At 39.3% G+C, this 25,759-nt stretch overlaps 3 protein-coding genes and 1 pseudogene across 5 annotated transcripts in view; 2 read left to right on the forward strand and 2 right to left on the reverse strand.

Moving 5' to 3' along the window:
• LOC145479542 (uncharacterized) overlaps positions 1-6,558 on the forward strand; it is a 73,930-nt gene extending 67,372 nt beyond the window's left edge. Inside the window, exon 7 of the transcript XR_014048431.1 lies at positions 6,547-6,558. The gene's annotated coding sequence lies outside the window, so the exon portion shown is untranslated. The remainder of the gene's footprint in view (positions 1-6,546) is intronic.
• On the reverse strand, positions 28-12,540 carry LOC145479536 (dorsal-ventral patterning tolloid-like protein 1). Of its 2 annotated transcripts, none has more exons than XM_081457924.1 (10): positions 11,415-12,540; positions 6,388-6,440; positions 5,797-5,841; positions 5,155-5,330; positions 3,637-3,805; positions 2,772-3,125; positions 2,059-2,249; positions 1,414-1,582; positions 952-1,050; positions 28-660 (listed from the first exon to the last, which is right to left on the reverse strand). In XM_081457924.1, exons 2-10 carry the CDS (start codon positions 6,401-6,403, stop codon positions 494-496), a joined length of 1,386 nt encoding a protein of 461 aa, XP_081314050.1. In that variant the 5' UTR covers positions 6,404-6,440; positions 11,415-12,540; the 3' UTR covers positions 28-493. The 2 variants fall into 2 exon arrangements, with proteins under 2 accessions (XP_081314050.1, XP_081314051.1); XM_081457925.1 differs by lacking the exon at positions 11,415-12,540 and adding an exon at positions 7,498-7,590.
• Positions 8,028-19,861, forward strand: LOC145479544 (uncharacterized). Of its 2 annotated transcripts, none has more exons than XM_081457936.1 (3): positions 8,028-11,221; positions 17,032-17,390; positions 18,021-19,861. In XM_081457936.1, the coding sequence occupies exons 1-3, from the start codon at positions 11,060-11,062 to the stop codon at positions 18,445-18,447; spliced, it is 948 nt and encodes a 315-aa protein (XP_081314062.1). In that variant the 5' UTR covers positions 8,028-11,059; the 3' UTR covers positions 18,448-19,861. The 2 variants fall into 2 exon arrangements, with proteins under 2 accessions (XP_081314062.1, XP_081314063.1); XM_081457937.1 differs by having other exon boundaries at positions 8,028-10,767.
• On the reverse strand, positions 12,552-14,982 carry LOC145480131 (uncharacterized; annotated as a pseudogene).
• Positions 19,862-25,759: the final 5,898 nt, after the last annotated feature.

A 25,759-nucleotide genomic window follows, 5' to 3' on the forward strand; every position in this document is an offset into this window, starting at 1 on the left:
CCCCCCCCAAATCCCATTGTCAACCCGCAATCCATGAGTTAAGATTTTTAGGTATACATTCGTGTTCACCCAACTAACCAGGCAAAGATGAGTACAAGGCCATATACATCTTCAAACTAAATGTAACTTTACTGGAGATGCCTGGAGAGTATGGAAGTATGTTGTAAATGTCTAAATAATTCTAGTATGTCAATGTAAGAGACAACTAAACGACTAAAACTTTGAATCGTCAGTATAGTGTTGATGAGTTATATTTTTAACAATTCATATGTCTTATATAGAATGTCAATCATGAACTCGAGAATGTTGCTACACACGAACTAAAGTAGTCCTCAGTATCTCATTAAACTGTGAAATAATTGTAAATTGTAAATATTTCTTGAGAGTCGAGAGAGATAGAGAGAGCAGAGGTCACTCATATCAGCGACCAACTAATGCTACACTGTTGTAAGTCAATCCCTTTCCAAAAGCACCCACTGCTTTGACTAGTGCTTTATTCCGAACAGTGAGAAAGTAAAATAATTGCCCATATTACTACTAAACTTGAAACAATGTTAAACTGCCTCCTTTCCGCGGAGTTGCGATTGTCAGCTGTGGACAGACTCGGATTTGTATCATCTGCTGTAGACGGTTCTTCACTCTGGGCCGTTCGAGCAATAGCTATGAAAACAACGAAGACGAGATTCATGAGAAAAAATGAGATACTGTCAGAATTCAAAAGTTTTGCTTGGATTTTCAACCTGCATTGAGACTATTTCCGGCAATGCTTTTTCAGACGCGTTCTCAGATCGTTTCTAGTTAATCCACGTACAATAAATTATACCGCAATGGTCGACTTCGAAGCACACTTGTCTTCCATTTGGTGGAAGTAAGTGACCTCTTGAATTACGGTACCGATCCATATTTGGTCAGTTAGAAATCAGAGAGATTGGATCATGCGAGATACCTTACCTGTTTTTATACTGTCAGTAGTTGAGTCTTCTTCAGGAGTTCTTGACTCTGCTGTAGCTGATTCTGTCCATGGACAATGACCAGGAGGGATTGAGTCCCCTGAAAGGTTGGACGATGGAAATATCAGAGCGAATAAAAAAAAAAAGCAGTATTGCATGTCTGCTTTATTTTATGTACTCCTGTGTTATTTAGTCAAGAAGGCAAAGGAAATTAAATGTCAAAGAAGACACGGAAACGCCCAGGGTCATAACGGTTTATAACGTAAGATCGCCCTAACATGGTATAAAGAGCTTTAGACCCAAGGCGTTTTCAGGGAATAAGATAGAGGCGCTTAGTACTTGAGAATCATGTCGCTCGTACCATGTCAGAGTCTATCGTTCGTTCGTGGTAATAGGCTCGGTACGTTTGTATGCATGATGTGTGTAACCGACAGAGTGAATGTGTAGATCAGTCAATACTTACATCCATCTAAGGATACAAAAGTGTATATTGCTTCAAATCCTTTTTTGTTTGATCGACTGTCTGATTTGAACTTCACCATAACACTATCTCCGGAGAAATCCTTTACTTCCCATCCCCCTGAGGGTATGGTACCACATCTCTTGTTTGAGAAATCTCTGTGGTAAGAAACCTTTATAGATGGAAAAAAAGTTTTTAACAACATATTGACCTAGCTCACGGTTTCTATGGAAAATCAATTGACATGTCCTCTGGGCATGCTCATGTCATACCAGATAAATATTAGGAAACGTTGCTAAATTTGAAGTGCACAGCTTTAACGCTTCCAAACCTAAAGCGTTCAGTTGATGGGGCCTCAAAAGCCATCCGAGATCTACATATAGTAAAAGCTAACATAAAGCTACTTTTACGATAGGCTACCCCTGCCATATCTCAGCGATTTCCTGGCGACGAAGACATAACATTTCTATGGTTTAAACATCTAGCAACATAGATACAAGCTATAGTCGAGCAGCAGCGAAGTTTTTTAATGGAAATATGAGTTCTATATTGTGACTGGCCTACTGCTTATCTAAATGTCCAGTCTAAGTTTAAAGAAAATATCGAATATCCAGAACAATATATTTTTAATGTCATAAAGAGACTTACTTCAACATAGTCACATGTGCAACTGCTTCCACATTCTTCAAGCTCAAACTCCAGGAATGTAAGGTAAATCTTGTATCCAGCGGGAATGGAAATATTCCAGCCGCACTGTGTGCTGCCTGGATAGTTTGAAGGGAAATTTGGAGTAGAAAACCATCCACTCATGTTCGTCAGTTGTACCATTTGGGAACATGCTATTGAAGAGATAATTATGATCAGTTAATTAATTAATGAGTAAAGGAATAAAGCAATCGATGAAAGGATGGATAGAACACTGGGCAGGTAGACTCATGTCTTAATCTGATTGTATTAGATTTAACGCGCGGTGGGTTTTTTTGCTCAGAATTGTCAAAAAGTAGATAGCCTAATGATTTCAAGAAAAGGAAACCAATTACAGATATATACATCAACAAACTACATGTTCGCTTTCAGAAAATGCGACCAATGGTAAACATAACGCTTTCTTTCAACGTGTCAACAAAATCTTTGTTTGTAATAGATTAATATGTGTGGATTATCGCCGAACAAGTTTGGTCCATAAAGGGTTTATTATATCGGAAAAAACCACTATTTTCTTGCGAGACACCGCGGGTAATCCCGAGTGGGTAAGGTAGCGCTATCTTGGCCTCTCGGGTAGCCAATATAAATCACAGCGGAGGATTCGGTTCATCTTGTCGGCTTACGGAGCTAGCCATATAATAAAGTATTGTACTAACCTCCATCAATAAATACACTTTGGTATTCAGCTACGAATCCCTTTAAAGAGTACAGTTCATCTGATAACATAGACAGGGAGATCTTGTTTTCCAGTGATATGAAGGGGATCACAGCAGATCCCGAACAGAGTTGCCTGGAGTCGAACACCTCACTTACAGTTATACTATCACAGTCACATGACACGCCAGTCGTGCAGACACCAAGGCATATCCGGTAAAATACGAGAATCAGTCGGCTTCCGGCTGGACTGGTGATATTCCATGAGCATTGCATATCGTTTGGATAGTTTGAGGGGTAGAGAGGACTTGACAGAGATCCTGAAGTTCCGTTGGAAATGACATTGTTAGGGCAAACTGCGTTCCAAAGATAAAAGAATAACAGAGAATTAAATTCTAATTATAAGATATAGATGAACTCTTGATTTTAATTAATGAAATTTTTTTTTTTGCCTCTTCAATGGTGTTAATTTGTACTGAAAACCTTGAAAAGTAGATCTAAATGGGAATTAACCAAAACTTGATCTGAAAACAAAAAACGATAATAAAAATAATAATCATAATCATAATAATGATGATGACGATGACGATGACGATGATGATGACGACGACGACGACGATGATGATGATGATGATGATAATAACAAATAAGCCTACATATATATCCCACTGAGACACTTAGCCTGCGTGGAGGGCGTAACGTGGAGGAAAGGAGGAGTAAAAGGAGGCTGGGAAGGCTAGATCACATTCATCGCCTCCCCTACTTTTTTAAAAATTCCTCGTTTACATCTACTACGCAGGCTTTTGACGGAAGGGCAAAGTAACAACCAGAACCACAAAATATTTCTAAGGCGAAAAAAAGACTTACAAGATGGGTCCAGGCGCTTCTTGAAAGACGCTTCAAACGAGTTGCTTGGTTGTGTTGAGCTGTATTCCACCCACATCTGTGTCCCACTTGAAAGAAACACGGAAGGGCCCGGATTCGAGTTGCAAAACGTTTTTAAGAGACTGCTTGAGCTGCTTGCTCCATCTCGGATCTTAATTGTAAGCAGTAACAAGCCAAAAATAGGAATATTTAGTTAAAAGGAAACATTCTTGGTGACATTTTAAATATACTACATTAGAGTAAAGCTTTGAACTGAAATTACCCGAATTTTTTTACAGTTCTCAGATTGCATCAACGAATCCGGCAAAATATCAAACCATGATAATCTCCTCTTGCCGTATACCGACTTCGAAGACCTTTAACTTCAGAACCATTTAAGCAATGAACTCCAAATTCAATTCAGCGACTATTCTCAAAATTTATCCGAGACAATTTGCAATAACATATGATAGGCCAAGTACCGTATTTCGAAAGCTTTTTTCAAATTTTGAATTTTCTTGTTGTTTCTGTTAATGAAAAAAAATTCACTGTCGAGTAGAAAGGTAAGTTAAGTTTCATCGGTTTAAACTATCCTGAGCAAATTCTGGTGGTCTTCTAATGTTTTCTAAAAATTATGAAATCTTTTCTGGCGGATTCAATATGGCCGCCGTTTGGAAATAATAGCGTCGTCAAGTGACGTTATCATTCATTTTAAAGGAGCACACAGGAAATAGTAGTGGACGTGCCACAAATTATCCAAGTTTCATTGTCATTAATTTAACATCCCCTTTTTTGGTCACAGAAGACCAAATAAAGCGTGGTCTGAATAGGAGCTTCATCAAGATTATCAACAACAACAACAACAACAACAACAATAAATGTGCAAACAAGCCAAGCTGCAGAATGAATCAAATGCCTCGATCATTTGTATGCGTGTAACTGACTGAAGTAAGGTACAGTATACCCCATTCACACCAAATCTTAAACATGTTTAAAAGCTGTTTAGTTTAACACAGTTGAAAATTTTTAGCTCCTAACTGAGGTTTGTCGATTTGATGTTTAGCATAACGAATGCACCCATTCCAGCGCTTAGTAGAACCATATGTAAAATTCAGTCTACCAGTTGTCTGTTGCTGATTTTCATTTTGTTAAACCTGGTTTAATTAAACATGTTTAGTTGGTGTGAAAGGGACTTGGCGTGAATCTCGCACCCTGCAAGTTCCATGAGTTACTAAAAAACATCACTTGGTCTACCAACTATGAAGCCAGCTACGTAAAAGGCAGAATCCCTTTTTAACGAAAGAGGAACTGAGTGGGATGTGAGGAGTAATGATATTCCTAAGCAGAGCCGGAGACGTCACAATAAATTATGAGAGCCCGCAAGCCTGGGTGGAAAAAGGGTCCTGTGGGCCGTACTGTGTTCGCGTTTAAATGTGAGTTAACTACAATATGTACACCCTTGAAAAACAGCGTCTACAACGCTTAATTTCTCCAACAAGAGAGTAACAATTAGGCACTTACTTGAATATAGTCATTAGCACAGTTCGTATTTCCAGTGGAACCGACATTTTTCTGTGTTATGGTAAGTCGAACTGTGTAATTTTGGGGTACTGTGATTACCCATGAGCACGTGAAGATATCACTAGCTCTAATTACTCGATCACCGGCATATGGCACTGGAGCATTGCTTGAGCACTCTGCAAATAGATCGATTTCAAGGAAAGCAAAAAAACTTTTATTTTCGTGGTATGACCGTGTACCTTGAAGTACCTACAAATGTTCATCGTGCATTAATATGCATCAATCCCCAATTCGGTTACAGAATGGATAAAGTCTCCCCCAGTGGATAACAATTTTGTGGCAGGAGAGGATGAAGTATATAAGGCAGTTAACGGCACTGCGGGAAAGATTCAACATAGGTTACGGGTGTCTCTAAGGGTTAACCCTTTCAATTATTGAGAGCTGACCACTGTCGAGTCAGTGATATTTAGGCTAACCCGAGCGTTATTTTGGCTAACCCTAGTCATTTTGCCATTTCGTGTTCTAAACACGCCCGTTGGTACAATGTCATTAAGACCTTGCTTTAAGTAAGGGGGTTGGAGAGAAGCCATAGATATCTTGGTAAAAAAAAAAAAAATTGATTCAACGAAAGGGAATACATACCAAAGGCAAGTAAACTCTTCGTACACGCAGCAATAAAAATAAATGCTGTTAAATGGAATAACGCATAAGGACATCAGTCAAACATGATGGCGTACAGTGGGTAGGAGTGAATACTACTGATATTTAACATACGCAAGATGGCGAGAATTAAGCCTAGCGGAAACAATGATAACGATGAACATGATTAGTACAATGGCCACAACGACAATGAACAAGTCGACGAGATGAGTGACAAGTATACCGTACATACTGGTCATGCTTGTTTTAGGTCATCACGTGTTCCTTGAGAAGAAAATAATTGATACAAATTGCCTCAGCTATTTAAAATAAGAGAAACACTTCAGACAAGTCTACTGACAAATGTATTTCTATATCTTCGCTACTAATCATTTCTAAGGTTAAGAGAAGTTTGAGAAAATTTGAACCAGTTTGCCACCGGCTCAATTTTGGGTGCTAATTCGGGCGATTCGGCTTTCTCGATTAACTAAACGAGAGACTGATTTGGAAGGGGTCTTAGGTCTTAGGTCTTAGGTCTTAGGTCTTAGGTCTTAGGTCTTAGGTCTCTTGAAAGACCCTTGCAAATATACTTACCAAAACTCCAAAACATGGCGTTCACCTGTCACATTCATTCACGGTCCCTCTGACTTAAAATAAATTGATTAACAAAGTCAGCATCAGGAGGCAATTGTATTGCTGCTTAAGTAACGCGCTTTGCATGATCCGGTCACATGGAAGGGAGTTAATTATCAGTGCAAAACAAAGGAACTTGCACCGCTTTCAATTCCTTTGTTTTGAAAGTCCCACTGTATAACTTGCGTCCTAGCATAATTAATTCCGTACCAAGCGACCGGATCGTGCAAAGGGCTTATTGCTCTGCGGCGCCGATCAAAAGGAAAGTTTGGTGCAGGTTAATCTAATAAGTTATTCCGTCATAAATTTCCGATCGAGGAGACTTCACATGGGTTCGTTTCTTTAATTAATAATTCAAAGATTACATTTTTTAATTTTCTTTCTTGCTATTAACTGAAAACACTGTTAAAGAGTGTTGGTCGAGAAACAACAATTGAATTTAAAATTAAATGAAAACCAAAAAAAATATGGGAATTCGATCGTCAACTGCTGGTTTGAACACTTCGTCGGGCACTGTAGAAAGGACGCATAACGTACAATTTCGGATTTTTCGCTGCTACCGCAAGGCTTTTTCTGTTATTTTTATACTTAATGAATTTAGTCACTGTTTATTGTAAGAAGCAGTCGTAGTTCAATCAAACCCGTCCGCTGCTTGGCGACCGATTGATGTCCACCACCGACGAAACTTTGCCAACATGAACTGCTAAAAGATTTATTTGTACAACCCGCAACAAAAACGGAAAGTAGAAAATACACAATAAGAATGTGTTCTCGCAGTTTTCAAATTTATGCCGCAGCTTAGTCCGTACTTGTGGAATAAATATTTATTTCAGCAAATTTTTCACCAAATCCCCTTCTATCCGAGTTCTTAATATCTACCGAGTCGATTCAAGAGAGCCAACACCAGAAAATTTAGACTGCGCGTGAATCATGTTACATGACGTGAAAGCATAATACATGATCGAAAATTGTCGAAGTGTGCTAACAAATACGATAAACGAACCCATACAGCCATTGCATTTATAAAATCGCTGACATGCTTGTTCAGGGATTTTCAACGGATAAGCCTACCTCCACAACATCTGGCACTTCAGGTTCTATAGTAATCCGGCCCAGTTATTTCAGAGAAGCGAGGAGTAACACCGACAAAATATATAGTTGTTTATAAGGCCGCTTGTGGGCTTGCATGCCAACAGCCTTGAACCTGAAAATGTTTTCACATTCATTTGAAAGGCTAATTACGCGGTGTACAGTATCATGCCGTGATCCACGCACCGACAAGTACGTTATAAATCGCTATTGAAAAAGAAAAGAAAAAATATCAAAAACTAAAAAAACACACACGTTAATTTCTGCTGACCAAACGGCAACAACAATGTACGTAGAAGATAAAAGTTAAGTCCGTCGTGATCCTAAGAAAAAGAGATTGGACTGGGGCTAGTCACTCATTAGTGCCAGGTTATGACTCCGGTTTCTGCTTGCAGTGAGGTAAGTTGGAGTATTGTTACTTGGCTTGAAATTGAATAGGATGTTACATCATCCTAGATAGGATACTCGCCCCCCCCCGTCCCCCCCCCCCCCTCCACACACACTTCCCGAAAGCGTTTTATCTTTTAGCGGTTAGCGGTTAACACCCTTCCAAAACGCCATACTCACTATTAACCTGCTCGAGTGCTCTGTTTCGGTGTTCCTGGTTTGAGTACTGGTTCATTGAATTGGCTTTGGTCGCATTCAGGAAACTAAATTTAGAAATATAAAAACTTACAATCGTGAAGGAATATTCATAATTCGAGCCAACAATTTTTATCTAAGCACACGCATCTCTAAAAGGCAGATTTAGCAGCCAGTCAAAGAGAAACATTTTTTGCAACTTGGCCCCGCAGACCTGGCCTTCGGCTTCGTCTACGAGAGATCTGAGAACAAGATTATCCACCGCCCCAATCTCACCGCCGACGGGAAAAGGTCTCGGAGCGGACATTGCGTCTTACGCTTGTGGATAATTCGGACCGGACCAATGACGCCGAAAATGCCAAACCTATTTTCCGTGTCATGTTTTAAATCCTGTAAGCAGGACAAAGAATAGCCTGTGTAGCAGTCTTGTCCGTTTCTTCTAAGCGGGAGAAAGCGAGAGCCAAGGGGAAGTCGCGCGAACGAATAGGGCGAGAGCAAAAAGTTAGAAAGAAACAAGGGGAGGGGTGGGGGGAAAGGAAAAGCCTGCTGCTGAGCCCATACATTTTACCGAACGCCGTTCGTCCACGAACGGGAGGCAATTAGGCATAACGATTGGTCAATCGCGCGTCAATCAAAACGATCAATGTCAACAGCTTGTCAATAGGTCCAGCGCAATAGATCGATCACGACAATTGCAGAGCTCAGATCAGATCAAATATGGCCGTAGTCGAAGATAATTCTTTCGAATTTGCTCTTCTGGAAACTGCTAAAGTTTTCCCGCAGAGCGGGAAATCAGTTAATCTAAAACCAGAGCAAGTGGCTGCCGTTAAGAGCCTCTTCAACGGAAAAGACGTTTTGGCGGTTTTACCAACTGGTTTTGGCAAAAGTGCCATATTTCAATTCTTCGTTCGTGCCAAAGAATAAATGTCGAAAGACTCGGCCTGTATTTTAGTTATCTGTCGTCTTCGAAGCTTAATGGAAGACCAGATAGCAGAAGCAAGATCAATCGATTTGATAGCGAATTCTGAAGGGAAGTCGGCTTTACAACAAACCGTTAAAGTGCGAAAGAAAATTCTGCCTTTTGTAACAACATACCACCCGACGTTGCCTAACCTCAAAAACATCTTGATGAGCAAATGGCATTTAATTCAAAACCAACCATTGCTTAGAGAAATATTCAAAGAACCTCCACTTATCTCGTACGAAAAAGGAAAATCTTTAAGAGATATACTCGCGAGAGCAAAACTATAACGAGAGGTCACTATAACTAGAGGTCACTATTCACGCCACGAGCTTATGAGTCGTGTCTGGCCTGTCAACACTTTTATACTCAGCTTCACTTCAAGACGAAGCAATTTTTCCTGCAGATTTCACGCGTTGGACCTTCCCACTCGGAGATTTGTTTCTTTCATCGGGAGTTCGCTCCACAAATAGTCTTCTTGTGGACTGTTTTCGTTTCTCTGGAGTTTTCTGTGATATTCCTTCCATCAAAGCATACAGACTGCCCCGATTGCGGATTTTCCTTGCGCAGGGACTGCAAACGCGATCTGAAAAATTTTCGTCACGTTCGATAGAAATACCAGTCTTTTTCAAAACTTCGGCTAACACGACTCTACGACAATCTTTTCTGTTGGAAGGCTTGAACAGATTTTCGCGAGATAAATATCTTTCCTTTTGAGAGAAACTTCCAAACTTCGTTTGAGCACTAACAAACACGGCAATTATCGGATGCCATACATCTACATTTATCAAGCCGCGAAAAATTACCCTGCTGACTTTAGCGCTAAGATTGTGGCGGTTTTTATTTTACCTGAAGTCAATATGATTGGGTTTCGTGTGACAGTTGACGTGACAGTTGACGCCCCTAGGGAGCGAAAGTAATTAGGGGCGTTCGGTAAAATGTCTGGGCTCTGCAGCAGGCTTTTCCTTTCCTTCCCTGCCCCTCCCCCCTGCTACTAATTTTTTTTGTCACCTCTGTCCCCGCGCCCTCACGCGACTCCTGCTTGCCTGAAAGGAAACGGAAAAGACTGCTACGCAGGCTAGACAAAGAAGTGCTCCTGTAGTTTTATTGGTCAATGACGAAAGGAAAGGCACATGTCATGCAATCTAAACTCAAGTAGCTTGATTTACATGGAATAGTTTCCGTTTCCGTGAACACATCGCCAGTCAATCAACTGAACCAACAAAAAAGGAAGGTGCTTTAACTTTGTAAGTGGTGCTATACGGGTTCAGTAAAAAATTTCTCGGTGAAATCATTTTTCTCAAGTGCGCAGTGCACAGAATTTGCTAGTACAAGGTGAAATGCGCTATCATGTTCATACTTTTTCGCTTTTTCAAATGGATCTCATGGCGATCTTTCATTAAAAAAACTTTCTATGAAAAAATATTGAATCTAAGCAAAGTTATAAACGAAAAACGTCTCTACGCATTAATTAACTAAAACTGAAAGCTGTCAACGGGTTGTCACGAGAAGTGCATTAAAAAGTTGCGTGACAGATTGCCGCTTAGTACGACGGTCTAACGTTTGTGTTTGGTACTCGACGAGCTGTTTTGAGTGATTTTAATCAACAACAGATCGATTCGCGCTACAATTGTACGGTGAATGTAACTGGAAATACGGTCAAATAGGACTCCTCTGCTCCCTGTGTTATGGGAAGGCCCTGCGGCAAGGTATGCTTCGTACCGTTGTGTTAGTCTATATTTTCATGACCTTTTTAAATCTGGACGGGAAGAAATTTGCATCGATATTAGCGGTCTGACGTTTTGTAATATTTTAACGCTTACGATTGCTTGAATATTTAACTTAAGGGGCATGTCAAGGTTAAAATTCGACATTTGTAGTTGGACTTACAGCCGGCAATGCAAACAAGCGACCAGACTCAAAAGTCAGATTTCAGCTGCTTCGCGTTGTTGTCTTTTTGTTGTCTTTGAGAACCGCAGTGAAAGTGAAAATTAAACCAAAATGGCGTCGTCCAATAGACCGTTGAGAGGATACTTCTCTGTGGTAAATGCCATTTCATCTGCGGATGTCGACTTTGTAAAGCCAAAGAAAAGAATTAAGTACACAAGATCTACTTATTGGGAAGTCGAAAGGCTCGTCGAAAGACGAGAAAGAAATGGAACGGTAAGTGTTTGGTTGTAGTGCCTCTTTTCGCACGTGCTCGCTTGGGTTGATATATTTTTAACTGAATCCAGTCTTTACTCGAAATCAGTACAGGCTTTTTTTTTCCTTTTATTTAATTAGGTAGAATATTTGTTGTCATAAAAGGTCTACTCGCCCTACGAGGCCTCGTGGGAGCTGAAGGAGTGTATCTTACCTCGATGCGTGGAGCTTTTCAACAGGCTAAGCCACAGCCTGATGTATTGAATTGCGGTCCTTTCGCCAACGAGTCGTTTCGCCAACGACTCGTTCGCCAACGTCTTAGGTCGATTCGCCAACGTCCTAAGTCGCTTCGCCAACGTCCTACCGGTCAATTCGCCAACGTCATATATCCAGTACTAACGAAAAAAAAAAAAAGCTGCTTATTGATGTTTGGAATGCAATCCTGATCCTTGGGTGATCCTTGGGTCAAGAAATTTTAAGTCACTGCCAGTTTCGCTTGACTGACTGTAGATCAATTTGCATGTTTCTGATAGTTTCACAAGCCGGCTCGTGGTTGCTACATCGCGGTAATTTTCACGGTGAAAATTGACTGTTGAATACCAAAGTCCGATGGCTTCCAAAAGTTTGATGGCCTCCAATTCGCGGATGATGCATTACGATGTAAATTAACATTATATCTTTTCCTTCTTCAAAAGCAAACAGAGTTTGTTTTCATTTTCCAGCCTTATAATCGAGTTAGAAATGAAATGGAACATCAAGTAAATAACAACAGCAATTTTATTACAGTATATAGTATCAAATATTTACAAGCACACAAATCCTATGAAACCTATTTACAAAACCTGATTGAAACCTATATTTATCTGAAACCAATTAATTTATCCTATTTACAGAGAAGTTCTAGTTCGCACGAGCCGAGAACAAGTCTTGAGTAGTTGGGCGGCAGTCTTTTCGTTGTTCTCGTACTTTTCCCAGCTTGCAAATAGCTTAGCCTGGATATTCCTAGTGACACTACGTTGAATTCGTTTAAGTTTATTGTCTGATACAAGCCTGATTGTCACGGCTGTAAGTTTTGCCTCCCTATCAAGCAACTCGATTAATAAATACAACGGCAAACCGCATTGTTCCTCCGCTCGGCGATTGAGTGCGTTGTGCCAACCTTCAAGATCATTATTGGTCCAGATCGGCTTGGTTTTGTCAATACTGTCGTCGTAAATAATGAGGTGCTCTTGCATGGAAAATAACTCTAGGTAAGGGAATGAAATAAATGACAACAGACACAAGTGAAGGTAAAGTTTTATTTACACGTTGGCGAATTGACCGGTAGGACGTTGGCGAAGCGACTTAGGACGTTGGCGAACGAGACGTTGGCGAAACGACTCGTTGGCGAAACGACTGGATACCGGATGTATCAGTAATTCAAGATAATGTGTGTTCTGTTCCCGGGGGGGAAGGGGGGTACTTCCAGTTGGGTGGGGGTGTGCGGCCCACTTCCCAAAACCCTTACCCTATTTATGACCAAAATCTGTGTTTTTTGCTATCTTATTTATGACCTGACCAAAAATTCGATAGCCTACTTATGACCGTTGCGACTTATGAAGGGCTTTTGTTGACGGTCTTATTGATAAGGATGAAAAAGTAGCTTCTTCTAAGAAACATACCCAACTCAAGACTAGAGTGCTAAAACCATACCCTATTTATAACCAAAATGGCCAAAATTGAGACCCTTTTTATGACCAAAACGGCTGAAAACCCTACCCTTTGGGGCCGCACATACCTATGTAGCCCATATAAGGGAGTACTCCCCCTGGGTTCTGTTAGTGTTTATTTCAAGGCTATTTAAATAACTGCCTAGAGAAGTAAACATTTTTTCAAGGTTTTTTTTTTACCTTGACCACTGAACTGTTTTATATTGTCATTTTTTTCCTACCATTTCAGTGGTGGATACAGACCTTGAGCTAGCGGGGGAGTGGGGAGTGGGGCAGTTTTGTTTTGCTTGCCCTGCCAGCTTTTTTTTCTTCTGTGATTTCTTCTTTTCGTACCAAAAATAAGCTCCTCCTTCCCCCCTCCCCCCGCTCCCCCACCACTGCATTTGTAGTACACGATACGCTGCTGCACGTATCTAACAGGTGACTTGCTCTTTTCTGTGAGCCTGTTCTTTTATTTCTAAGTTCAGTAAAACTAGTGATCCATTTTTTATCTATGGGTTCGAACACACATCATAAATGAATCTTAATTATGGATTGTTTTGTACCTGAGTGTGCTCGAAATAGTCCTGTAGAGAATTTCCTATGAGGAAATGTAGTTGAAGTACAGCTCTGCAATGTTCTAAAGACAGAACATCGACACAAGAAAATATTCAGATAAGTAAAAACAGCTAATTGCCCAACTTGTCATTAAATTGGGATGTAATAATTGATAGGGATGAATTGATTACTTGGACTGTGATGTTATCTCAATTGATTACTTTATGAACAGATAAATTGTGTAGAATGTAAACTGTACATACCTTCCATAATTGTACGGCCATGTGGCACATGTTCTTCTGTAAACAGTTGTAACTGGCTAGCCTCTTGGGAAGCTCTCTTAAGAGCTTTTTCCTATCGTCTCCCATGAGGCTAGTACAATCTCAGGTTCCACTACCCTCACCGTCTGCATTTCTCTTCTCCCATATTGAAAAAGATACACCACAGTTGTTTATCGCCTTCGTAAGTTTTTGGACATGTTCTGATTTTTCCACTGATCTTTTTTTGGTAGAGGAAGAGCTCTCCTTGTCATCCCACTGCATTGCATCTTCAATTAATTTTTCTATCAGAATATCTGTGATTCTTAACATCAGATGCAATTCATCCAGAATGATGTGATCCAGTGGGATTACAAGGAGTGGCTTATGGCAACAGCAGTAATTTTCACCACTCTTCTTTGTTGACAACTGGAACATTTCCTGGATTGTGCGCTTAAGTGGTATGGCATCATAGTATCCAGAATCCTTTGACATGTCACCTCTAGTTGGAAATGAAAGTAAAGTAGGCATCCAAACTAATTAAAAATTATGTCTGAGGTTCTCAAAGTAGTAGTTTTAGTTGAAATCAACCAGTTATATTTAGACAAGTTTATAATAATTATCAATTAATTACGTATCCTTCTTGTGTATCTTACACCACAAGCATGCATATATTGAGTTGGCTGCACTTAGCACACCTTGTAATCACTTCCCGGGTAAATATCTTCCGTACTCCGACTTTCTTACCATCAATTTCAATGAAACCATCATCAATGATTTTATTTGCCTCAAGAAATACATCTCTTTATGACTCCTCCAAAGTCTGGTGGCTCTCACTGCCATTTATAACAGCAACAGTGTGATTCCTGTCAAAGAAGGTTATAAATTAAAGATGTATTTTTTAAACTGACACTTATTCAGAGCAATAATATAACCATGCAGTTGTATATTTTTGTACACTTATAATAAATAACCTTTTGATGACAAAATATCATCCACCTGCTGAAGGATTGTGAAACTCAGAAGTGTGAAATTAGTCAGAAGTATGAAATTAGCAGCTTGGATGTTAATACATATTTCAAGTACATCAACAAGGGTGACAATACACCTGTATAACTGGAGGCTGGCTAGAAAACCCTTGGTTACTTCAGTCTCCAGACTCATAGTACACTTTTTTCTTTGTCTTTACATTTCACTGATATAAAAAGCTGTAAATGTATGAGTAAATAAAGTTATTGTATATGACACAACTTAAATTAACATAAAAGATGTTTTGGTTTAATAATTTGGCACACTATTGTATGAAATATTATAATCTCCAGCCATTAAGTACCTTATCATTAGTGTTATCATTTTATTTTTTGTTGTTACACTTTATTTGTTTTCCTATTGTTATAAATAAATGTTGGATCCCTTGCTCAAATCCGCAGGGAACCAGTGTTATTTGTTGTTATCAATTAAGGCAGGAGATGAGCTTGAGTTTTCTCAAACCTTTCTTGTATTTGCTTTAGGGTAAAGTAAAAGTTACAACTATGAGAACCCATTAATGAGTTAATGTGTGTCAATAGCTGGATGGTATCAACAACATTAGTTGAAGCCAGTCCAGTAATGAGTACTTACCATGTCTCTCACTTTGTCAATGAGAGCCTCTTTGAAGGAATACTGAGCTCCAGGTGCCAAACCAGGCGTGGTAGAAATTTTAACTTGTTTATTCAGATCAGATTGACATTGTTTTTTAAATAGGGTTTAACAGGAAAACCACTGACATCTCATGGATAAATTTATAACCAACTCCAAATTTATCCATCTAAAGGTGTATGTGCTCCCCACTGTGTTTTTGTCATCGGGATGAAGTTTTTCACATTTTGATTCTGGGAATGCCACACTACCATGTTCTTGCTATTGATTTTCATTGTTCAGTTCTCTAGTTCTTTCCTTAATTTCTCTAGCACAATCTTTTTCAATTTCTGAAAGCGTTTCTTCAACCAGTTTCTCCTTTTCTTCCTCAAGATTTTCATATTTTGCTCTCTAGTAACAGTTTTCTTCTGGTTCTGCTTTTTCAAGTTTTGACCGAATGAAACGCAGATCTGCTTCCCACTTCTCTACCGAGATCATTTCACTTTTCAAAACAGCCAACCTGCACAATTTTTCCTCGAGCTGTTTTCTGTTCTCACAATTTCCTTTTTTGTTCAGAGTCTGATTTGTGATTAAAGCAGCAGAACAGCAGAACGTTCACTCTCTCGATTGATCTTAAACCCATGGCCAGGAATGATTCCATTTAACATGTCAATGTATGCAATGCCAGGCGTTTCTTTTTTCTTGACAGTTCTACCTAATCAACCAGTCGGGTGGCACAGTAGATGTGCACAATACATGTTCACGAAATATGCCAAATGTTTTCCCTGGAAAGCCAATACTTAGAGACTTTAAAACACTTCTTGCAATAGATATCAGCCGATATAAAGTGTAAGCACGTGGAAAATTTTAAAAAGAGGTGTCAAACTCTGCGAAGCAACATGCAGATGACAGCGGTAACCATGAAGGACGAAGACCTATATGACCTCTAAATCTTTCCAAAAGCACTGTTCGACTTCTCCACTCTACTTCCTACTAATAACACAACTTAAAGTGCCCCTCACAAACACTTGTGAAGCAAAGAAGGGTCGAGAGACCGAAAAGAGAACGGCAAATGTACAAATGTCACGAACCGTAGGAGTCGTGCAGGCCCGTCAACCCCATTTTACACTGGACAGAACACGAGAATACATGAAGAAGCTCAGTTTGAAATTCTCTCCTCCGCTCCTACAACTATTTGATAAATGGATTGCAAGGACATCCTGTCTACGGACTAGACTCTAATGGCAGCTTCTTGCTCCGGTTCTAGATCGATGTGTTTGCCGTTTTGCGAAAGATCTTTCTCAGTGTTTCCTGCACAGAAAATTCGAACGCTTCCTCAGACTCGGCGATATGTATTTTGATCTTGTCGTGTTCCGGATGCCGGATTTCAAAATTCTGATGTCACTTTTTCAGTGACGGGCTACTAACCAATCAAATTTCACTCTTACTCCCCGTTCGTGGGTGAACGGAGTTCGATAAAATGTTTGGGATTGACTGCAGGCGATTCCTTTTCTCCCCGCCCCCTCCCCCTTCTCGCTCATCCCCACCCCACTTCTTCCCAATTTTTTGCTTGCCACTTAGTGCTGTTGTAAGCCATCGTGACGATCCGATCAACATACTATTTTTACTAGTATCCCGAGTTCAAATGATATATATATCTTGAAAAATCATAAAGTAGAAGTTATCTAATGTACATCAAATTAATTCACAGGACAGATTCCTTCTGCGTCTCGAGTATCTGATCGATGCCTACCCAAGCATTCAAATGTTTGGCATCTGTGGATCAATCTCTACTTGTTGTCCACGGAAGCGATGGAAGTGCGGATTATGGATGATAATGGGAACACTGGGAGTAGTTGGAATACTGTTTACAGTCGGAGTTATGAAGAAGTATAATCTGCTCAAGTTTATTCCTTTGCAAAGAGGGGAATGTTACCTGACCAAACAGGAACAAGACGAATTACGTCACATACTGCGTCATCTTGTTACCATATTTGATGATATGAATGTTACATACTGGTTGGACTATGGTACGCTTATTGGTGCCTTTAGAAATGGAGACATCATAAGGTGAATATGTTTTAAAGTCTCTGAACTTCGTCTTTTTTCTTCTTTTCTTTATTTTTCAACCTTCCTATAGGATTTGACTGTAATTATCCTTCATACAGTTGGAACCATTATGGCTAATGTACAGGTGTAAAAAAATTTATTGCAGTGCTTTTTTTTGTAAAATTGGAGAGTAAACAGTAGGGAACTTGAAAAAAAGCCCCACTGCCCAACGTTAAGTCGGTACTTACACAAAGTTTTTGACTCGACAACATTCGTTGGATAGCAATAGGTGCTTTCTATTCAATAAAAAATTCCGATCTGAGTTTCCCGCGGGAACTTCCAGTGACGAATGGAACAGCATTCCAGAATTTTCGGAAAAGAGGACAACCTAGCGATGTATACCGACATTTCCAGAAATTTCTTACCAGGAATTTCCGTTCCATTTGACTTTCCTACCGTAGATTTCGAAATTTTCTGTTGAATGTTTCTCTATGCGGCAATTCAACATTTTCTGTATTTTCTGGAAGCTTACCCAGGAAATTTCCGCACCATTTATCTCCGCTGCGAAATTTTAGGAATTTTTGGTTGAGTGGAAAGTGGCCAATGTGTTTCCTTATGTTTTTTTTTCTGTCTTTTTTTCCGGGGCTAAAGCTATGACACAGATGGTGATGTTGCATTTCTTATCAATGAGTACTACAAACCAGAAGAAGTCAAATATCGACTAGGGAGATTTGATATCAGTTATGGCCATGGAATATCATATTTCGGTCGTGCCAAGTACGGTGCGATGTGGGTGGACGTGACAAGATGGACAGTGCATGCTGGGAAATTCGATGGGAAGGAGGTGAAACTCTTGGTTAAAGATCTAACCAGTCACGACGAAGAGAATAGAGACTTTGTTGGTAGAAATATGGACGAGAGAGAAAAATTTCCATTGCTATGGATGCAGCCTAGGAGGACTGTAAACTTCCTTAATGTGACTGCTAAAATTCCAAACGAAGCGGAGAAACTCATAAGACATAGATACCCGTACAGCTATAGATTTAATGTGCCGTATAAATTTAAATGTTGGATCTGATGTCCGAGTGTTATCAACTGAAAATACAATTTACGGCAGAGAGCAAAGAATGGCAGGTATTTAGATGTGTATTTGAGGAAGAAACCATGTGCATAAAACTTTCACTGGTCCGATAACTCTAAGGGTACCGGTCAACGTCTGAAGACATCAGGAACTGCAGGGGACTATTCTGTCACTCTCGACGGGGCTTCTGTCAAGTTTTCCACTGTTTTCATCCGCTGTATTCACGTATCTGTGCGTTATGCTTGTTAACCGCCTCACTTTTCAACGAACAGGTTAACTACGAGACAGCCATGGTACATAGGAAACTAGGGATCCTTTCACGAGTGAGACCGCTATTAAGGTTACAGTATACCTTCAGATCGGCAATTTTCTTCAAATTTGGATTTTTGGTTCAAAGTAATGGTCGAAGAGTAATCTCTAATTTCTGAAAACAAAATTGAAAAAAACTCAATATTGGCGGAGAAATGGAGGTTTCACGTTACGGCCGGAAGTAAAAGTTCCCTCTTGATTGACAACCCTATAACGTGTACGCAATCAACCGAGACTACTTTCGCGGGAATATATGGATACCACGAATTGGCTGGCTACTCAGATCCAAGCATTTTTCGTATTAGATGTAATTCTATTAAGTTATAAGTAAACATGGACCACGGAAAACTCTGTTTACCAGTTCGAAAAAGCGAAGAACGAATGAAAACACACCAATGAGTGAAGAAGCGAAAGTTGGCCTCACGGATGAAGCTATAGCTATCGTATCAAGCGGGCAAAAAGATCGAGTCCAGAGTAGAGAAAGATTCTGTAAAAGTTTGGGAACTCGACAGCTATAACAGCGACGTGTACATTGACTCTTTTGTTGAGTCCGATACCGATGAATCGCCCAACTCATTGAGATCCATTGGAATATTATCCATGCACATTTGCTCCGCCGCGCTTTCTTTTGTTCAGTTTGTTCTCGTCGCCCAGCCACTCTAGCGTTCGTATCCTTTTTCGTCTTCCCCATTTTGCCAGACCAGCTTCAAGAAAAACCGAGCTACAGAAAAATTATCTCTCCTCCTTGAGCGCATTGCGAAACACAAGGGTTTTTTCGAGATTCACGCGTAAATTTCACCGCGAGTTAATGTAGTAAATTTTCCAAGCGCTGATTGGCTCAGTGATCTGAGAACCCAGTTGAAGGCGTTTGTGGGCGGAGTTTGTTTGCGAAGCAAGAGATTTTTCTTAGCGCTGTTTTCTCGAATAAATTTTTTCGCTTGAAGCAGACACTTTAAAGAGTTACAACTCAAAGGGGATTTGTTTGATTGCCCTCAAATTTGGACAGTAGCTAGATTAACATATAAAAACCAAAAACGTGTCTGCGAATTGTTTATTTCGAAATATTTTTTCTCCGAGAGCAATTTTTGTACGATCACTTCACATTTTTTAAATCCTATTTTGAAAATGTCCTGTAACTTTTTACTGCAATTGAATATGGCAAAACGCAGACACGCTTTTTTAGCGCTTTTTGTCCTGAAACCGAGGAAAAAAATAAATTGGCGAAAAACAAAATTCGCTTTGACTTGTAGCTTCCAAAAGGTGATTAGGACGCTCGCATTTAGTGGCCGTGAAAAAATCGGCACTTCATTTTATTTCAAAATTTTTGGTATGGTTTGATAGCCAGCTCTATAAGCTTTAATTTGATATAGGGGTTTAGGTATCTACAGCTTAAACCGGACGCGCTACATCGCTTGGACGTGAGACACCCCTGAAGGTATACGGTAACCTTAAGGTTACAGTATACCTTCAGGGGTGTCTCGCGGGCAAGCGATGTAGCGCGTGTAGTTTAAGCTGTAGATACCTAAACTCCCATATCAAATTAAAGCTTATGGAGCTGGCTATCAAACTATACTAAGAATTTTGAAAGAAAATGAATTGTCGAATTTTTCACGACCACTAAATGCGAGCGCCCGAATCACCTTTCGAAAGCTACAAGTCAAAGCGAATTTCGTTTTTCGTCAATTTAATTTTTTCCTCGGTTTCAGGGCCCAAAGCGCTTGAAAAACGTGTCTGCGTTTTGGCATATTCAATTGCAGTAAAAAGTTACAGAACATTTTCGAAATAGGATTAAAAAAATGTGGAGTGATCGTACAAAAATCGCTCTCGAAGAAAAAGTATTTCGAAATTAACAATTCCCAGACACGCTTTTGTATTTTATATGTTAAACTAGCCACTGTCCAAATTTAAGAGCAATTGAACAAATTCCCTTTGAGTTATAACTCTTTAAAGTGTCTGCTTCAAGTGAAAAAATTTATTCGAGAAAACAGCGCTAAGAAAGATTTTCTGCTTCGCAAACAAACTCCGCCCACAAACGCCTTCAACTGGGTTCTCAGATAACTAAGCCAATCAGGGCAGGGAAAGTTTACTGCCGTTAACCTCCTGGTGAAATTTACGCGCGAATCTCTAAAAAACTCTTGTGTTTCGCAATGCGCTCAAGGAACCGAAGGCAGAGAGATAATTTTTCTGTAGCTCAGTTTTTCTTGAAGCTGGTCTGACAAAATGGGGAAGACTAAAAACGGATACGAACGCTAGAGTGGCTGAGCGAAGGAAACAAACACAAGAAAGCGCGGAGAGCAACTGTGTGTGGGCAACTGTGCATGGATAATATTTCAAATGGTCTCAATGAGTCCGACGATTCGTCGATATCGGACTCATCAGAAGAGTCTCTGTCAGCATCCCTGTTATTGCTGTCAAGTTCCAATTTTTACAGAACCTTTCTTTTCTCTTACCACGAATATTTGCCCGCCTTATACGATAACTATAGCTTCATCCGCGTGGCGAACTTTCGCTTCTTCACTCGTTGATGTATTTTCATTCGTTCTTCGCTGTTTTCGCTTTTTCGAACTGGTCCATGGTTTAAACGTGGTCTATGTTTACTTATAACATAATAGAGACACGCCTAATACCAAAAAAATGCTGGGTGGTCAGAACAACGATGCTGATCAACTGAGCAGTCAATTCGTGACATCCATATACGTAATTCCCGCGAAAATCGTCTCGGTTGATTGCATACGCGCCATAGGGCTGTCAATCAAGAGGTAAACTTTTACTTCCGGTGAAAACGTAAAACCGCCATTTCTCCGCCAATATTTAGCCTTTTTCAAACTTTTTTTTCAGAAATTAGAGATTATTCTTCGACCACTATTTTGACCCAAAAATCCAAATTTGAAGAAAATTGCCGACCCGAAGGTATACTGTAACCTTAACAAAAGAGTCTGCGAATCGCCTCTATAAAGCAATGATCTGGCCGCTTCTTGAGTATTGTGATGTCACCTGGCACGGCTGTGGTCACGAGAATCCACTGGAGATAGAACTCTTGCAAAGGAGAGCTACCCTCAAAAACACTCAGGAAGTGACGAGTGATACCAATATAGATCCCGCTCTCTGAGAGACGTGGGGGAGCATACAAAAGAACTTGTTAATAAGTGCCTCAAGGAACATGTTCCGGATTTATTTAAAAACTATTTTAATACAGGACGTAGTGACATACATTCTCTTTTTACTAGAGGTAGTACTAATCTTTTTATCGATAACATTAGGATAGAAGCTGCAAAACGTACGTTTTATTTCAAGGGTGTAATTATATTTAGTATTTTCCGTATTTTGACCATTTTTTAAATCTCCCTTTTTATCTATTTTAATATAATAATTTCATCTTTGTTTTATTTTACAGGGCCCACATTGATATCAGTTTTATAACTGAAGTGGTTATCCTGTGTAAACATTTTCAATTATTATTATTATTGTTATTATCATTATCATCATCGTCGTCATTATCATCATCATCTTCATCATCATCAGCTTATTATCGTTATTAACTTTCTGACCTGGTCTTAGCATAACGGCAGATTGCAAGGAAAGCTTCTTGACGGAATTAAATTTAATACATCAGCGTTCTTCTTAATTTTTCCCTAGAAGAGATGCCCAATTTTAATAAATTGTATTTTAAAGTAAAACATATATTTTCCATCTATGATGACTGAGGAAGTTGCAGCAGTAAGGACAAAAATTTGGTTGAAGTTCTGCACTAGACAGTAGGACGACTAATCGACAGGGTACAACTTTTTTATGTCTGCAATGCAAGCAAAACTGTAAGTGACACAGCAGCTTGACTCGATCACATATGTAACTGTAAGGTTAGGATAATCATGAATGTACTGAAAGGACTCGGTAAAACATGGCGAATTATAATGGCAGCGTTTTGTCAGCTCGCACTGTTTTGTTCAAATTGTTTTAGAAAATTATACCAACAAAGTACCAGCATAATAGGAAACTGATTAAGCGAAATCCATAGGCGTACGAGCTGGAGGGGAGGGGGCGGGGGCGGGGGCGAGAGGGGGGCTGCGCCCCCCCCCCCCCCCCCCCAGCTACGGAAATTATGTGATTTTTCGGGCAAAACGCTAATGGTTCGGTCAACGACACTTGAGAGAAAACATTACAAAACAATGCTGTTGGCGTGATTTCCAAGACTGGTAAATAAACTTTCTAGTTACCGTTAATTTATTCTTTTAATAAGTTTTAGATGTTACTCGGATTGAGACTGTTGACAGAGTGTGATTGATTGATTATGTAAGCTTTGAATATGACTATTTTTGGAATTATAGCAATTTCATAAGATGTGGGAATTGTAAACATTTTTTTTTATGCTATTTGAGTTCGTTTGCACCCCGATTTCAACACTCTTGCATTCGGGCGTTGCGTAAATTTTTCAGGCAAGAAGGTCACCGCATCCCCCCAAGTCCGAAGGTGCCCGTACGCCTATGGCGAAATCATTTCAAGGACAAACAAATTAACCATCAGGCGTTCTAGGGGAAGGCTAGGGGCGGTGGTGGATGCCATCCTTTTAGAGTTTTTAGAGGAATTACTTCGTTACGCTGAAGCTTTCAATGGCTATAGCTGTTCATTTATTCCTTTTAAGAAGTTTGATAGTTTGATCTGTTAAATGTTTGACTTGTGCTGACATTGCCATATCCACCGAATTATACTTATGACGTGCAGTTTGAGCGAAAATTAGCCTTGCTGAGTTAATTCTAATTCCTTGAGGACCATACTAGAATCAGTACCTTTTTAATCTCCTTGTCATTTTGCAAGACGGCGGATTTAAGGAGATGAGCATAATGAGAAAGAGTCAATGATACCATAACCAAAAAAGGCATCTCATCTTGTGGTGCATACTGAGGGCCATCTAATAAACTTAAAATAATTTTAGCATGTCATATCACAACGTAACATTACAACGTAAACCCAAGGCACCCCTCCCTCCCTTTTTATACCATACTTTGCTTGTACAGTGTACGTGTTAGATATGAATAAACGGCACGCAATGCACGCACAAGCGATGACATGTAACTACCATTTCTAATACTCTGGCTAGAAAATTGGAACATATAAACAAACAAACGGATGCTTAAACGTAGCTAGGAGTAACTGAAGGTACAACCTGTGTGTGGAGTGAGGAGAAGTGAAGAGAATAAAACAGGATGAAAAAATAGTGCACAGAAGAGTGCTGGGACTGAGCAAAGTCCTTTGAGTCACAACTGGTTTTGGTTTGACTTCTGATTGGATGAAAAAGTAGCGCGACTAATTATTTTTCGATACTTAACTGAAAACCGCTCTATTGCCACTTCTTTCGTGTTATTTACCTAATAAACCCATTTTAGGTTTCCTAGCTTGAATTTAAAAAGAAATTTTGTATGTGAGAAGAATGAGTTAAAATAGCATGATGTAGCTCCTAATAGAAGAAGTCCAGTCACGGTATTTTGAATTATTTTGGCCACGTACAAAATTACCTTCAAATTGAAGAAGACCTGAAAATGATAGTTAACTAAGGTAGAAAAATAAACCGTAAGGAGCAAGGGTTACTGAAGGATGGAGAAGGTTGACACAATTACAAACGACGATCTTAAAAAGTTTAGGCTCAAGTTTTCAAGATGCGCAAAGCGTGACGTAACTCGTTTACTAGCTATCCGTGCCTGATAATAAGAAATTAGTATTCCATGGCATCTTTCTACTTTCTAAGTGAATTGAAATATGCCCCGAGGCCTTCAATGATAATGGAAATGTTTTAGTGCTGTCACGTTCGATGTCTACAAAAACTTGTTCATTTTCTTCGGCCAACGACGTCTAGTTATCAAAGGTCAGAGGATAATCACATTCACTGTCTGTTAACAAAATGCTAACTGTAAAAATTCTGCTCATTGTACATGCCAGTCGACGTGAGAGATGACACTTTTCTTTGTTTGAAGGCTTTAAAATAAACAAAGTAAACTTTGTGTGAAAAACTATATATTAAGATTAAGATCAACGGTTATTAATATTGAAGATCGACATTATCCTTACTTGGAATATATCATCGATCTTTTTCGCTAATTTTATGTGCGAAATTACCGCGTTTGATATGCCGCCAAACCGTCATTTTAAATTAATGCATGCCTCCTAGCCCACCTTAAAAGGGTCAGTGTTATTATTTGTATACAAATTGAGTTTCATGCTGATGTTGCTGTTTTTTGTTCGTATTATTTAAAAGGTAGTTGGACGGTACGCTATTAGCTTATACCTGCATGTACCATTATCATGTTTTTATTAGATTCGTTTACCCATCCCCAACTGTTTTGAAATACTGAGCTTTCTGTCAATGAGTATGTTTTGTAAACTACGTAAGAAGCACTCAGAATGTTTTAATTTTTGACATTTTGTTTTCTTTACCTGTCCTAAAAAGGTGTCAACTTTTACTTACGAGAAAGAAAAAGATCTATGTTTATTTTATCTTCCTTCTAGTAATAAGTCGGTTTTCACCGCAAACATTCACTGCTATGTTATATATTCATAATTATGTGTCGCCATGTTTTGAATGCATTACGAGTTTTAATACTTTTGAAATAAATTAAATTTTTGTCTTTCTTTCTAATCTCAACTTGCATTGCTTAAGGCTCCAACATACTCTATTTAACAGTAGTGAAGATGATTTTTACAAAGGAGCTTCGCACTTTCCCACAAAGTTATCACTGATTTATTCTGTATCCTCAGGAAAAAGTACATAAGCAAACGTTAAAAAGAGACTAAACAGAAAAGCAATATTAAACAGGTGGTTTGTCAAATATTTGAAATATTAAAATAAACACAGAAATATTTTATCAATTCAAATGTCAATTATAAGCGTTCGGATGTAAATTACACTGCAATACAAGTGATAGTCATGGCTCAGTTTTATTTGACGATATTTTTAGGAAGTGTCTGGTTTTGACCACGCGGTGTTCAATTTCTAGTATCTTACCCTCAT

Source organism: Orbicella franksi, chromosome 2, assembly GCF_964199315.1.
Source record: "Orbicella franksi chromosome 2, jaOrbFran1.1, whole genome shotgun sequence".
Classification (NCBI taxonomy): Eukaryota; Metazoa; Cnidaria; class Anthozoa; order Scleractinia; family Merulinidae; genus Orbicella; species Orbicella franksi.